The sequence below is a fragment of the Phoca vitulina genome, unplaced genomic scaffold, assembly GCF_004348235.1.
Source record: "Phoca vitulina isolate PV1807 unplaced genomic scaffold, GSC_HSeal_1.0 scaffold16, whole genome shotgun sequence".
NCBI lineage: Eukaryota > Metazoa > Chordata > Mammalia > Carnivora > Phocidae > Phoca > Phoca vitulina.
The window spans coordinates 1654914-1671609 of record NW_022589719.1 but is presented as its reverse complement, the minus strand read 5'-3'; the positions used below and the strand labels follow the sequence as shown (position 1 = coordinate 1671609).

The following is a 16696-nucleotide window of genomic DNA, read 5'->3' as shown; positions in this document are numbered from 1 at the left end:
GATAATGCAAACCTGACTCAACAAAATACATACATGTTATTAAATATCCCTAGTTGCTTTAAACGCATCTGTGTCACAGGAACACAGTCTCAAGGCTTTCCAAAATAAAATAATCTTGTGAGGAAGGATTTAGGAACAAATTTTTTGTTGGTTTTCAAGAAAAGGTAGGGGCATCTAAAATCCAGAGATGAACATCTCACATTTTCAATAAATTTTTTACATTCCAACACTTGTTCAACTATAGATATTTTTAGTTTTACCGAATTAAAAAATTAGATCTTACTATTTTACAATCTATAATAACATAATCAAATGTATAATTACTAGTTATAGCTAAAAATCTACTTATATTTTATATGGACATTATCATTATAAAAATTAAAACCAACCAAATTTAAAAATCTGATTTGACCAATTTAGGAAATTCTACATATCAATGATTTCAAATGTAAAAAAGTTATGCCATGACAATTGTGAGAATTATTTATAATTAAACTTTGTACCAAAAAATTATTTGCCCAAACTGAAGTCAGTATTGCTATTTAAAACACTAAAATTAATCATCCCCTCTGTACATTAAAAGGCAAACGTATAATTTATTTGCTCCTATTTAATAGTTGCTCTTAAGAAGACGAAAACCAGCACCAGTTTTTTCCAATGTTCTATTTCAAACAAAAGTAAAGATTTCATAATAAAGATTAATAATGATCTTAAATGGAATTTACAGTGGCTGTGATGCTCCTGCAGTCTTTTCAACCCAAGATGTGCTATTAAGCACCAAAGAGATTTAAAAAGCAGTTCTAAAAAAACCCAAAAAACCCCCAGTTCTCCCAGCATATATATTAAGAACTTGTTTTATTCTGTTTTTCCTTTAGTGTGGATTTGGTGCATTTGTGCTCTTTTCTAACCTTCAGCATTTCTTCATGTATCCCATAATGCCCGTATGAGCTGAAATAAACACCATCCTCATCTTCCTGGAGGTCTGCAATGGCAGATGACGAGCAGGTTCTGACATCTGCGTTCATCACAAAATCCTGAGCAAATTGTCTGTAATCAATTTGAAATACACCCTTGAGACAGGTTTATTGGACCATGAAAAGAGGAAAGGCTAGAGGTTGAGGGAGAGGAAAGGGGAGGGAGTGGGGTATGCAGTGTGATGAGCCTTCCAACACAACATTCTATCTTAAGGAACTGAAGGCTCCCCCTGCTGGACCTTACGCAACAGCATATTTAAACCCATATGTAAACATTCCCTCTGCAAACCACGAAAACACTGCCAACTGAAGATTATATCTGTTTGTATCTTTCAACTGAACAAAAGCACATTATCTTTATTCAACTTTATTATTTCTATTGTTCTAAAATCTTATTTTAGCAGCTGATCAATGTGGTATATTTCAACACTATTAATATTCTTTGAAACCGTATTTCATGGAAGGGTTATACGGACAAAAAGTTGACCCAAATTGAGAATTATTTACATACAACACCACCACCCACTGCTGCTCTAAAGCTCAATTCCCTCTCTGATCACAACATATTAAGAATCTATAATGTATACATGGGGGAGAAACGCAAAGAGGCAGATAGCAGAGTTGTTGTTTACCAGATTAACCAGCATAAAATCTCAAAATGGGGAAAGGGAACCACAATCAGCTATACTATGTTCCCTGCTGGACCTTCTGGCAAACCATCAAATGGGCACTGAGGGAATGGCAACCAACTTACAAATCCAACAGCTAAAGCTATACTTGGTAGAAATGCAGAATCTCAGGCCCTATTTCAGACCTCTGAGTCAGAATGTACAGTTTAACAAATTCTCAGGCGATTCATATGCACATTAAATTCTGTGAAGTAGTAAGCCAGAAGAAGGCTAATTTACTCACTGGAGAAAACCATCCTATGTATCTGGTTTTCTAATTAAATACTATGTAATTATACTTTGATTCTTTAAAAACAAAAATTTCAACGCTGTATTGTCCCCAACCCTAAAAAATATTAATTACTCCCCTTTAAAAGCCTAGGAGAGATAAAGTAAATGGAAAAATCTATTAGATACAGAGTAATTCAAAGGAAGGCAAAGAACAAAAGCACTCAAGAGGACAACACTCCCAGAACAATAACCATTAGTACAAAAGTAATTATAAAGAAGTATGTGAGAACAGGTAAAACCACAAAATTTTATGTTAATCAACTATATAACATATAAAAATGTTGCATATCATTAATTAACTTAAAATAAATTTAAAATTAAATACCTACATTGTGCTTTCCAGTACATGAAAAGTTTTACCATATTCCACCTTATTATTAGTGGTATTACTTTTGGGATCTAAATAACTAATTTTCTTTAAGATTGATAAATTACTTCATTCTTTGCAGATCCTCACGCGCTCTAGCTAATGCAGCTTCAGCAGACAGTGCCCTGGCCTCCATATGTTTCAACTTCTCAACAACAGATGTGTTTTCACTGAGTCCATTGGGGTATGAGAATGGCACTGACACTGGTTCATAAAGATCTTCCACATCTAAAGAAATAAATGGACATTATTATCAGGCCATCTTCTGACAATGAAGCAAATATAAACATGTTATCAATAAATATATACTAAGTGCCTATTATGCAGCCAACTGAGAAATATTTGTAAAAGTACTTCTAATTAAATAAATCTTTAATATCCAGACTGCTTCCATTTACATTTAAAGAGCATGCTGGCAGTCTAAGTTTTTCGTTAGGTGGCTAAATTAACCATATATAAAAGCATTAATTATACTGAACCAAACTCAGGAAGAAACAAAAAAGTGAAAGGAAAAAGCCCTAATATGTATTGATCACCAGGTTTCTTTCAAGTACACACATTGCATCTCGTTTCTTCCTCAAAACAAACCTAAGATGGGGGCGCCTGGGTGGCTCAGTCGTTAAGCATCTGCCTTCGGCTCAGGTCATGATCCCAGAGTCCTGGGATTGAGCCCCACATCGGGCTCCCTGCTCCGCGGGAAGCCTGCTTCTCCCTCTCCCACTCCCCCTGCTTGTGTTCCCTCTCTCGCTGTGTCTCTGTCTGTCAAATAAATAAAATATTAAAAAAAAAAACAAACCTAAGATGTAAATATTTATCCCTAATTTAAGGCATGGGAAATATAAATTTCAGAGAAATTAAGTGAGTAGCCCAAAGTCATTTGGCTATTGAATGAATAAACTAAGATACAGACCCATGCCTGCCCTCCTAGCTCATATTCTTGCCACTATGCAAGGTCTCTTCTCAGACTCTGGGTCTTTATCTATAGAATAAAAGGTATTACATTTAGATATTCACTAAGGACAGTGTGTACATAAAGAATTCTACACATTCAGTAACTTACTCAGCCTAGGTAAAAGGGTAGTACAATCTATACACCGATGTCTTATTGCTGATATTATTGATATCCTAATTCCTAATATTAAAAGTTCTTGACTTAACTTTAATTTCACTACGTATAAACTCATTAACTTCCACTGCAGAACTAATAACTCTGCAAACAGATGTTAATATATGGAGTTAGTGACTGTGGTCAAAATCCCAGTGTCTATTAACCAGTCCAATTAACTTTCAGATCAACTTAAAGCAATAAAAACAATGTGGATATATTTTCTCTTCAGTACAGTACTGGGAGAAATACGGCTTTTTTTCTTACTCAGTTTTTAGTTGTGACACTGAGTTGAGAAAAAAGAACTAAGCTTAACAAATACATGAGAATATTATAACTTAGAGACTAGAGCCTAAGTCAAACAACTTCTGAAAGCAGTAGTACGGTATGCCACTAATCTCTATCAGTATGACAGAACACCGAGTCTCTCTTTTAAAAAAAACTATGGATTCATTCACTATTTAATTCACCAAAAATCAATGAGAACAACAAAATACGTTAAGGCAGTACACCAGATTTTCTACTTCTTACTACAACTCTATGTATCTTGTTTTCAAACTTCTTCAAACTGTTTATAAGCCAATTTGTTAGTTTAAATTACAGATCAGAACTGAACAAAGGAATTGATTTCTTTGTTTTAGCAAGTTTCTGTTTGCTTTTTGCTGCAATAAAAGAGTAAAAACTTTCAACACTAATAATGTAGATAATCATATATATTAAATGTTGAAAAGGACAAAGGATTCAGTCAACATTAAGATCCATAACTATAATTTACCAAAAGTCTAATTCAAAGTCCTAAACCATATTCAGGAAGATGAATTTCCACATCTACATTCTGTCTCAGGAGGTTCAAATCACCTGGATACTTCATTTTGGCAGCTGAGAGCTACCACAAAGGATAGTCAATTTATCAAGAAGACATAACAATTATAAATGAGTATAAACCTCACAAAAGCAAAAACTGATAGAATCAAAGGGCAAAAACAGACAATTCTTCAGTCATAGAAATGTAAATACACCCCTATCAACGAATGATGAATTAGAAAAATTCAGAAACATATAAAAGATCGGAACTAAAATATTCAGCACTTTGAACTACCTATTTTTAGAACACTGCACCCAAGAACTGTATCTGACACTTTTGTAGAGTACTGATTTTGTAGTCAGTCCGTCAACTTGGGTTTTGCTGATGTTTTCTCATTATTGGAATAAAGTTATACATTTTTGGCAAGAACAGCAGAAAAATGATGTTATATCCTGAGTGCATTTTACCAAGGTGTCAATAGGACTTATTAATGGTGATGTTAACCTTGATCACTCAGTTGTGGTATTGTCTCCCGGAAAAGCTAACATCTCCTTTGTATTTAAATTTCTTGGGGAGATACTCTGAACTACACAAATCCTGTTTCATCTTAAATTTTTGCCCACTAATCTTAGCATCCATTGGTGGATCTTTTTTTTTTTTTTTTTTAAACATTTTATTTATTTATTTGACAGAGAGAGACAGCCAGAGAGAGAACACAGCAGGGTAAGTGGGAGAGAAAGAAGCAGGCTTCCCGCTGAGCAGGGAGCCCGATGCGGGGCTCGATCCCAGGACCCTGGGATCATGACCCGAGCCAAAGGCAGACGCTTAACGACTGAGCCACCCAGGCGCCCCGGTGGATCTTTTTTTAAAAAATATTTTATTTATTTATTTGACACAGAGAGAGAGAGAGACAGCTAGAGAGGGAACACAAGCAGGGGGAGTGGGAGAAGGAGAAGCAAGCTCCCAGCTGAGCAGGGAGCCCGATGCGGGGCTCGATCCCAGGACCCTGGGACCATGACCTGAGCTGAAGGCAGACGCTTGACAACTGAGCCACCCAGGTGTCCCTCCATTGGTGGATCTTTTCTGCAAGTTATTACTATGGTGTTTGCCTAATGGTGATTTTCTATTTCTCTCTTCCCTTCTATATTTATTAATGAAAATTTTACTCTAAGTTCAAGCTGCTCCTTCTCCGTTTATTTATTTAGTTGATTATGTCAGTATGGATCCACGGATATTTATTCTATCCTATGGGCTAAAACCGAATACTATCATTTTCTGTGTTGCTCAAATTACTCCAGCTTTGGCCATGAAGAGTCCTTCAGGTTGGCTCCTGTGTTCTTGTGTAAGGTCCCCCTCTCCATCTTTTCTCTTTAAGTACTTCCTTACTTTGTGGCACAAGCTGTTCCAGACTCTTTTATCATCCTGCACCATTCATGGAATCAATCACTTCTCTAAAGAGCCTTGGTTCCTTTTATTGGACAATAGTGTTAAAATCTGGGCAATAGGCATACTCATTGCTACTGGGGTTTTTCTAGGCTCCCTCAACAGAGCTAGGAAATACATGTGTGCATACTAACCCACACATGCACAGACACCTATATTTCTGTATCTATCTGTATGTATATTAAAAACTGTGAATTTATACTGATACCTCCGATTCCAATCTATCACCATAGGACTCATCTCATCCTTCTGTACTTCCATATCTGAAACCTCCTTCTCCAACAGTGAGAAACCTAGCTCTTATTATCCATAATATATTTACTTACTTGTCGATGCTATTATAGACAATACGGAGTCCCAGAATTGCTATTCATACATACCCTGCGAGAAACACCTTTACTGACTACATTACAGCACTTACGTAGTCTTTTTACCTGGAGCCTCAGCACAACATCCAGTCAAGATTTTAGTTACTCAAACAGCTCTTTCCTTTGCCACCCCCTTCAGCAGTTACATTATTCCTTTGTAATATAGTTGAGTTCATCTGTTAGTGTTTATATTCCATTTTGCACCACTACTACCCTCACACATCCCGGTTGTTTTGTTGTTTTTTGTTTTTTTTTATTACATGAAGGCTATGAGAAATACTTCTACAGTCCTAAGAGTCGGGGCTATATAGAAGATACCCTCAGAGAAACGCCACTCCCTTGTTATCCCTGTTACCTCAACCCCATTGTGCCCTTCTCTCCATATCTGTCCCACTAAACTCCACACGTCACTACTCTCTTTAGTTTCTAGTTTATCCTTCCTGTATTTCTTTTGTACAAATGAGCAGACACATGCATTTTCTCAAATCCCTTTCTTTCTTACATGATGAGAATATCATACCACAGATACTCCTTTGAGCTTTGCCTTTTCTTGTTTAACAGTATGTCTTGGATATCACTCATCAGTTCAGAGATCTTTTTTTTTTTTTTTTAATAGATGGTGTGGATATACCAGAGTTTACTCAACTACTCTCCTATGTATGAGCATTTAAATTGTTGTCAATATTTAGAAATTACAATGCTATACTGACTAAACTTGTGTACATGTATTTTCAGAATGTTGGAGAGGTACCTTCAAAATAGATTCATATCTGTGAAACTGTTGTGTTAAAAAGTAAGTGCATATCCATTAGTTTTTCCCTAATACCCCCTTTTTGTACCAAGATCCTATCCAGGATACTATAATTCATTCAGTTAGGTCTCCTTAAGCCTCTCTTACCTATGACAGTTTCTCAGATGTTCCTTGTTTTTGATGATCTTGACAGTTTTGAGGAGTACTGGTCAGGTAGTTTGTAGAATGACCCTTACTTTGTATGTCTGATGATTTTTCATGGTTAGACTGAGGTTATTGGTTTGGGGAGGAAGACTAAAGGGAAAGTGCCATTCTCATCACATTATATAAAGAGTTGATAACAGCAACATGATTTATCACTAATGTGATTACCAGGTTTCTCCCTTGTAAAGTTACTTGTCCCCCTTTATACTGTACTTGCATTGCCTATTTTCTTAGTCATCTCCTTTATCAATTCAATCATCTTTAAATCCTCAAAGCCTAATACTTAGCAGATGCTCAATAAATATTTACTGAAAGGCAGTGGAGGTGCAATGGTCAGTAATAAAGCTTGGAGCCAAGAGAGCGATGACCTTCTCTTCCATCTCTCTCCACCAAGGGCGAGGAGCACAGACTATTCGAGAGAATGCAGGCAGTTCACTCCAGGACAGGCCCAGTTCAAGTTCTCCTTCTTTTACTAGGCCTCTTTAAGTGTTCCAGATTGCAGTCATGGCTTCTTCATCCAAACTCCTGTAGGCCTTATTTATTTACCAATAACAATAAATTCTCCTTTATTAAGCACTTACCCTCTGACAGGTGCTGTGCTAATATGCATTATCTTTGCAACAATTTTATAAGGTAGGTGTCATTATCACCTTTTTACAAATTACGGCTGAAAGAAATTAACTTTATATATCGCTGAAGAATTAGATTCAATACCGATCTGTACCCACAGTGACCAGGACACAACATTCAATATCTGTTGATCTGAATAACCTCTTCCTCTTCTGAACAGTATTACCTTTTCTACTTCTCACAAAACTTATCATATTTGACCTCATAATACAAGACAGGCGTTTAAAAACAAAACACTCTTGAGACTATGGGCTCCTATGGGAAAGATTCATTTCTTTACGTTTCTAAAGCATTTAACGTACTACTTTCATCCTGTGAGTGTTCAATAAATGATTTTGAATTTAGGAAGTCATAGAGAGCACTTAGTGGGCACTTTGTCATTTATCAAAGAGATCACTTTGATCACTCTTGGGAGAAATGAAATTAGAGAGAATTTGTAAAAACAGGAAAGAATCAACCTGGGACTCACCACATTTAGAGCCAGGAAGAATCTCAGATGAAAACTTAATAAAAGAAAGCTCTGTCCAGGGTCGCACAGTTCCTGAATCCTACATTAAGGTCCTTACTACTACATCGCACTGCAACACAACTTAATGATGGTCCTTCTCAAGGAAATGAGTAGTTCTCCACAGTTCTCACTAATCAGAGAACTGCTCAACTCCACACTGTCAGACTTCTGTATGTGAAGGTACATGTCTGTTTAGAATGGTCTCACTGACCTGAAGAGAGCAAACCCTCTACCTCACCTGACACAAGAAACATGAAAGACAGTATAAATAAGGGGAAAAAAGCATACATTATTAACCCTGATAAGTTATAACAATAAAGTATCTATAAGAAGCCAACAGAATTTTCACAAGATCCCTGTTCGATAAGGAATGAGTTGGGGTGCCTGGGTGGCTCAGTCAGTTAAGAGCCTGACCTGTGATTTTGGCTCAGGTCATGATCTCATGGGTCCTGGGATCAAGCCCCACCATGAGCTCCACACTCAGGGGGACGTCTGCTTGAGATTATCTCCCTCTACCTCTCCGCCCACTTGCGTGTACACACTTGCTCTCTCTCTCTCAGATAAATAAATCTTAAAAAGAGTAAAATAGGGAATGAGCAAATGCACGGAATAAATAAGTAAGAAAGCTACAGTCAAGAAATGAGAGTGGCCCTGCCACAAGGAAGGCTATAGAGCTAGTGTATGTAGGTAAGCCCATGGAAATTTGAGTGGAATCTGTTCTGCATCAAAACAAAATCTCAGGGGCGCTTGGATGGCTCAGTCGTTAAGCGTCTGCCTTCGGTTCGGGTCATGATCCCAAGGTCCTGGGATCGAGACCCGCATTGGGCTCCCTGCTTGGCGGTAAGCCTGCTTCTCCCTCTCCCACTCCCCCTGCTTGTGTTCCTTCTCTCGCTGTGTCTCTCTCTGTCAAATAAATAAATAAAATCTTAAAAAAAAAAAACACCACCAAAATCTCAGTAAATTAGATGTCTTTAAAAAAAGTCAATTATCTCATCTTTATATATCATCTTTATATCTCATCATATATATCAGACAAAAGCAGCAAATATTATTAAATCTACTTTAAAATTACTTTGAAGCAGAAAAAATAAAAAAATAAAATTATTTTGAATCAGTAGATTTAAAAATTTTGGTTAATTTAAATTAAAAATTTAGTTAATTTTAGTTAATTTAACTAAATTAAAATTTTAGTCAATTTTAGTAGAAAAATCAGTCTACAACTAAAAATTATTTTCTCAAGTGTCCCAATGTTTCAGAACATCTAGTACACAGTATTTAAAGAAACTCCTATTTCTAAATTTCTCTCTAGTAATGGTCAGTGTAATTATCAGTTCTTAAATAACTTAACTTTCCTATTGAAACCAACTACCTAGTAAGGTCTTTAAAGAATTAAGGAGATGATATATTTTCTTAGAAAACTTAACCACCATTTGCCATTACAAATGACCCTATGTTAAAGTAGACCCAGTATGTTCTTCTTACCAAATTGAAGTAATAGGTCATCTTCTAATACTGGCTTCAAATACTCTTCTTTCTCCCAAGGCACTGGGTTGTATATGGAATTCATATACTCAACTGTAGGATTCTGGACGTAAAATTAATTGCATGTCTTTTCATTGTATATAATCACAACCCCCCGCCCCAGAAAAAATAAGAAAATTAAGCCCCCAAAAAAGGAACCATGTCTACTTCACATAAAATCTCTATTTAAGGAGTCTATGTTCACCTGTCATTTCATTAACTTGATTGGACGGTTGCTTAGATTAAGCAATATGGTTTTTCGCACTTTTTTATTGTTTGGGTTTGGGGGAAGTAGCATCATAAACATTCATTAAAATAGGAGAGAAAAAAGGACTAAGTATTTAAAAATAGAACAAGAAGACAACCACAGTACTTGAAATCACACTAGAAATTATTTCTGATTTAGGGAAATATGGGGTATCAGTATTATCTGACACTGAACTACTTTTTCACATAAAATCAATTCACCTCTTGGACACAGTTAAAAATGATAACTTTACTAAGCATGGTGTGTATTCATTTACTTGGTGTTGTATGTTGTACCAGCTCCTAAAGTCCATGATTCCCCCAATATGATGATTATACAGCAGTTCTTTGTATTCTTCTAAAATCAACGCACCAATAGTCACTGTGGTATTTCTTTAGTTTCCAAACAAAATTGTAAATTAAGCTACCAACTTACCTTAAGTCTAATAAAATTTATTAGTTTAATGTATCCATAAAATTCAAGTCCTAATGGGGAAAAAAAAAGATAATTCACCTATTTTAATATGAGTTTTGTTTAACTGACCTATTCTATAGAAGCTTCTCTGGTTAATAATAACCTCTAAACTACAACTTAAAATATTTTGAATTTCTTATTAAGAACTAGAAATAGTGACTTAAATACTTCTGAAAATTTTAATTGAGAAACAGCCACATGGGTAACAGTTTTTAATGTTTTTCTTGCATTTTTAAAAAGCAGGAAATTAATTTTTAGAATTCAAATCCTCATTTTTAAGAACAAAACAAATCAGGAAAATTCGGTTGTAGATTTTACCAAGTATTTGGCAGCTGATATTGGAGCCAAAAGTCTCTAAATCCCCTACATTTAGGGTGCCTACCAAATTATAATTTTGCCCGGACATGGAGTATACAAAGTATACTAGCTTTTACATGAAGTTAAATGATATAAATTAAAAAACAATGAGGCTTGTTCTCTTTCCAGAAATGAAGCACTGTTTAAAGGAAAAGCAACAGGATATCTAACCAACTGGGTATTAGTTGTTGTGAGAAATGTTGTCATAAGAAACATAACAGCATTTAAAATGTTTTATATGCACAACAGCATACAAAAACCTCTATTTGTTAAGTGAAAAAAAATTACAAAATTATATTTAAAGTATGATTCCAATTCAGTTTAAAAATGCACATTAAAAAACCCAGTAAGTCATTCATGTCTTACAAAAGCAGTGGCCATTGAATTTGATTTATAAACATATTTTATCACATATTTAATGTCTTTTCTAGTTGATAGCAAATATAGGGACTAAAAAAAACCAATTCTGTATTTAGTTAATTTTAGTGGAATCGTGTAACTCTTCGGCATCCATTTAAAGAAGCAGACTTTAATTATAAGGGAAGTATGTTCAAATGCAAGTTTCAAAAGAATCATCTAAATATTTTGTTCATCACCTTAACTTCATCACTCCTTTTTCTATACTCTTGCCAAACTCAACCTTGTATGCCCTGAAGTTCATGTTACGCATCGACCTGGTAAGTTGTCTTTTTTCACAATGACCCACTTCCTTTTCCAAAGTCCACCTCCATCCTTGCTCTCCCTAATTCTAATATGATAAAAATGCAATCACATGCCAAGGTTGTTTTTCCTTTTTAGTTGTGAAGTCAATATAATCTTAAATATAGTGAATCTTATCTAGAAGAATGACTTATAATTAGTCCTCCCTCAAAGGCTACTTGTCAAAACAACTTTGTAAGATAGGCTGTTGTTATATTTTTCACTACATTGAGCTTGTGTAGGAAAGGAAAGATCTGGAAGAATATAAAGTTTGAACTTAAATTTCACAACTAAAATTCTCTTTATTCTAAAAAATACTCACCATGTTTATGGACCATGTTATCAATATTAAATTGATGCTCAGACTTACAGTGTGAAAACGTTTCTTCAGCAGATGTAAATAACCTGAAAAATCAAACAATAACTTTATGAAATAGTCCCCTCAAAAATCTAAATATTGATTTCATGTTAAATATGTATCCCCCCCATTCTGCTGATTTCCTATTTTATATCCAATTAAGAAAAAAACAAACATAACTGTAGGTGAGAGGGACCCAGGATTTCTAAAGGGAATTAGTACTTCTGAGTCCCGTTTTACACCCTACACTAACTACATTTTAAATGTCAAGGTTCATTTATTTGCCAAATAATAGCACTGAATTTATCAAAAGGCTTTTAAGGAAGAGAACTCCCTGTGATAGATTGTTTCTCTCAAGATACGAAAATTCCCTACAGAAGATTCTTTTCTGCTCTGCGTCAACGCTGCTTCCAGAGGCTTTGAACTGTGGCAGCTCAGACTCCTTTTAGAAACAAAGCATAAAATGTAATTTTTATAGGTGGCATATTCCCAAAGTGATCTTGTAGTGTTCCGAAAGTACTTGTGTTACAGACACTGAGAGGACCAAACCTCTTTATTACGTGACCTGCAAAACCGAAGGATACTTAAGATAGGAACACACAGAGGAGGAGCCGCATACCTCTGTACGCTCCGCACCTTTGCGGCCGTTAGTTTTCAACAAACGTTTACTTCGCTGTACTTAGCCTATTACAAAGAAGTACATCCCTGATGCTCAATAAATATTATTTTATGACAACTGGAGTATATGGAGACATTCTGTACCTACGCAAGGGGCGCTACGTGTGAGAACAATGACAATCAAGAGGAACCAATATACCGCCAATCGGCACCATGCCCAGATTTATGGGAAACTGGAAAATGTTGATTCAGGTAACACTGGCCAATGCCAAGCAGGCCTCTTTCACGCCCACTTGTCCAGAAAGTCGACCAAAGTTAAAGCTTACTGAGATGAAGAGGCAGAATTTTATGTGGAAAAAACATGGATTTGGAGATAAGACAAACCACAGCTTTGTGACCTTGAACAAGTTACTGATACCATAGTCTTTTTCCTAAGTGAAAAAGGCATCAATTCCTTTCCCTTCAACGGGTGGGGAGCCCCTACCTAAGAAAGGTGATTCTTCAGACGGCTCAATGGAAATATTACACCTGAGAAGCTCTGTACTCATTAATGAAGAACAGAATGATAAAGCTGGAAGGGTCCTGAGGGATTATGTGGTTTAGTGACTGGCAAACTTGTTACTCATTAGCATCACCTCAGAAAATGCCTTTATAAAAATAGAAGATTCCTAGGCCCCACCCCTGATTTAGAAGGGCTGCGGCGCAGGCTTCAGCATCTTTTTAAAGTCTCAGGTGACAAGGGCGCACAACTAGGTGTGGGAACCACAGATTCAGATTTCACACAAGGGGAAACTGAGGCCTGTGGAAGAGAAGCTAGCATAACCTGGGCTCCCAGTTCATGGCTCTTCCGTCTACAGCACTGTGCTTCCTCCTTTTCTCAACAAACCCTCACTCCACACCACTGGTTCAAGGATTCGCGGGCAGGCCGCTCGGGTTGGACTTCAGACGAACGGACCCACGGGGCCCGGGCACCCTACGGGTGGCGCCTGGCACCGAGGAAGACGAACCTGTCACAGAACAGGCAGGGGGTCTGCTGCTTGTCGTGGGGGAGCTCAGCATCGTCCTCATCCTCCCAGGCGGCCTCGTCACCGCTGTCGGACAGCTCTGGCAGGTCGTCCTCGTCCTCCACAGCGCCGCGGCCGCCTAGCACACGCCAGCTATCAGCCCTGCCCGGGACCGACACCAGTGCGAGACACCAGCCTCCGCCCCGCTCCCCCGCGGCCCTCGCCCGCGCCTCCCCCACCCTCCCAGCCAGGCCCCACCGTCCCGCACCGCATCCGGGAGGGGAGGGTCTTTCTCCCGCCCCACGGCCTGCGTGCCGGGCGAACACGGTGCTAAGGGGCCGGAGATACCCACCCGCAGAGCCCGACGCTAACGAGCACATGGCTGTGTTGCCCCGGAGTCTCGCGCGCCTGGGGGCGGGGACCGGGCCGGGCAGCGCGCGCGCGGCCGCCGCCGAGCAAGCCGGGCCCGGAACCCTGGGAACGAGCGCGAGCGCAAGGCAGGGACGGAACTCGGGGAGCCTCAGTGTCGCCTAGAAACGCGAGAACGCGCGCGCGCGGACCTGGAAGCGCTTCCGGCCTCGAGGCCGTGGTTGTTGGTCACGTGAGCTGGGGGCGGGACGGGAGCCGGTGCTCCGCTTCCTCCAGCGGCAAGGTTGATGTATCGCGCGCCGAGTAGGCGCTGAAAGCTGGACTGAGCGTCGCAGACTTTGATGTGACTTTTGTCTCCTCCTCGCGCTGCGGCACGTCTTAGCGGGAGGCCCTCCCCTGCGCCCCTGAGCCCAGAGACGCAGGCGCCCAGCGGTTTTGCAATGGGCTCCGCGCCCTCTGTGCCCTTATTCGAGGAATGGGCCGTTAGTGTAGGGGGCGGCCGACCCGCGGCGCCCTCTGGTGGCGGAGAGACGGAGCGCAAGTAAGGGCCTGAGACTCGACTCTGGTTCCTGGGCTCCCTGATTCCCTTGGGGTGCAGCAGGGTGGGGAGACAGGACTGCAGGAACCAGTGTGGGGGTACTAGAGCACACATAGGTGCCAAAGCATGGAGGACTGTTTTAAGGGTTTTAGTCTTTAAAGTGCAGTGGTTAAGTGAGAGCATGGACTCCGATACAACCTACTCAGTCTCAATCCTACGTCTGTCACTTTGTCACTCTGATCTTGAGCAACATCAAGACCTCTCACTGCCTCCACTTCCTCACCTCCAAAACAAGGATAATGACCGCACTAGCCACAGAGCCACTCTAAGGATAAAATGACTTAATACATGTAAAGTGCTTGGACGTAAGTGTTAACTTTATCCTAAACAATGGGAAGCGGCTGACCTCGGTTAAGCGACGGAGTGATGCCCTTCCATATGTTTAGAAAGTGACATAATGGCTGCTGGGTGGGAAGAACACAAACGTTCCGTTCTTCATGCCTTTTTTCCCCTTCCTAACATCTACTCAAACCACAGAATGCTTTGTTAGGTGGGAGTGGGCAGCAGTAATTTCAGTAGGTAATTGACCAAGCTCTAGTTCCAGAGACTGGCACATGTTTATCCAATTAAATTGACTACCTTGGCCTACCAGGCTCCACACAATCCTGCCTGACTTCCATGTCAACCCAACCCTTCACCCTGGGTCCCACCCTCCAGCCTTTAATCATTTTCACACCTCAAGGCTTTTGCTAAGAATGCTCTACAAATACAAACCACCATTTCTCAAGAAGTTTCCACTGTCTTTCCAGCAAGCCCTCTGTTAGTTTCTTACTGAGCATGTACCATTTGCTTGTTTTTCTTTCTTTCTTTTTTTTTTTTTTTTTTTGGTTTTACCCCCAATGCTAGGCCTTGTCTCAAAGGGCCTTGTCTCTTTGCTTTCGTTTCTCTGGCACATAATAGATGGCCTAACTCATAGTAGGTACTTGGTAAATTTGCCGAGTGAAAATGATGCCTTATATTGCTCAACTCTTCTGAATGTACTCCTCTGTCTTATCTGTAAACTAGAGGACAGAATCTATCAAATATTAATTTTGAATATTTGTCCTTACATTGCCAGAATAGCTGCTGGCTCCAGTAGGTTAAACTTACTGTTCCCTGATGTATCCATACTGCCTGTGAGCCCAGGAGTGCTTAGGAAGCATTCAGTATGCTGAATTAAATAATTCAAGGCCTCTGGTTACCTGGGCCCATCCACCTTTTTGCTTTATCCTTCCAACATAAACTCCTTCTCCAGCATGGGCCACCTTCTCCCTGTGTGTATAACATTTGGAGGGATATCCGCTCAGTTCCTTTGTAACACCCACTCAATGTTAACACACTAAAGTAAGTAACATACAGTCTAGAAGGGTGACTGAGCCAGAATCTTGTCCCTTTAAGTTTATGTCTCACCACGATGCTGGGTTTGGGAGGGAGCCACTTTCCTTTCTACTCCAAAGATGAACACAGACAGACCCTACCCCTAACATCCCATCTCACTATTGAGACCAGAATAGAAAGTTGAACATGACCCGACAGAAGGTTCTGTGGGCAAGAAAATAACATAGAGAGGATAACTTAAAATTAGCCACCGGGGGCAGCTTTTAGAGCCCGCAGGCCTCAGGATGTCCTCATAGGGTCCCCTCGCCTCATGCCTCACTCCTTGGAATCCATGCCTGTTATCACCCAAACACGAAGGCTCTTCAGAGTCCAGCCCCAAAGGAACCCTGCCTGGCAGGAGGAATGTGGCATCTCCTTCCTAAAGTCCACATCCTAAGACCCCACCCCTTCCTAAAATATGTCTCTTTCCGGGGTGACTGACAATGGGAATGTCTAATCCCTTCTACAGATATACACCCCCAATTAAAGGGAATGGCCTTTATCGTCTGGTGTCCACTGAAGCTTGAAATGTACCTGGCATACTGTAGACCCTGTGAAAATGGACTGAATCATTCAAATCACTGTTTCCCTCAGCACAGAGGTTAAGACAGGGTTTCACCACTATCCTTTGTTCCTGGATGGAAATTAACACTGTGTACTCCTCTTGACTTTGACCCTTCCTTCTGCATCTTTCCTTTTCCATAGTTTTTAAAGTGTGGCACCTTGACATACACTTCTACTGGCTATGTGAACATTTTGTGGTTAATCATTACTGGGATCCTAACCCTATAAAAGAAAACAAATATTTCAATTTTATTCATCCATAGCATGTACTGATCCAGTCACTGTTAACTGGAACTTCCTGGAAATATACAGATACCGGAGGCTTTTGCAGAGTCGTTAAAAATAATACAAGCTATGGGTCATGCTGACTTGGGTTAGAATCCTGGCTTTGCCATAGCCTAGCTTCAGGTCTTCAGC

General features: G+C 39.4%; 1 protein-coding gene across 2 annotated transcripts in view; it reads right to left on the bottom strand.

Annotated features, from left to right (window-relative positions):
- The window catches only part of PRMT3 (protein arginine methyltransferase 3), a 136323-nt gene extending 122389 nt beyond the window's left edge, over positions 1 to 13934 (bottom strand). The window contains exons 1-7 of one of the 2 annotated variants that reach the window (XM_032413837.1): positions 13745 to 13934; positions 13396 to 13531; positions 11735 to 11817; positions 10318 to 10367; positions 9597 to 9699; positions 2369 to 2528; positions 909 to 1047 (exon numbers count right to left, since the gene is read on the bottom strand). In XM_032413837.1, coding sequence (XP_032269728.1) covers positions 909 to 1047; positions 2369 to 2528; positions 9597 to 9699; positions 10318 to 10367; positions 11735 to 11817; positions 13396 to 13531; positions 13745 to 13772 — 699 coding nt within the window. In that variant the 5' untranslated portion in view covers positions 13773 to 13934. The remainder of the gene's footprint in view (positions 1 to 908; positions 1048 to 2368; positions 2529 to 9596; positions 9700 to 10317; positions 10368 to 11734; positions 11818 to 13395; positions 13532 to 13744) is intronic. The other variant, XM_032413838.1, reaches the window with a different exon arrangement.
- Positions 13935 to 16696: the final 2762 nt, after the last annotated feature.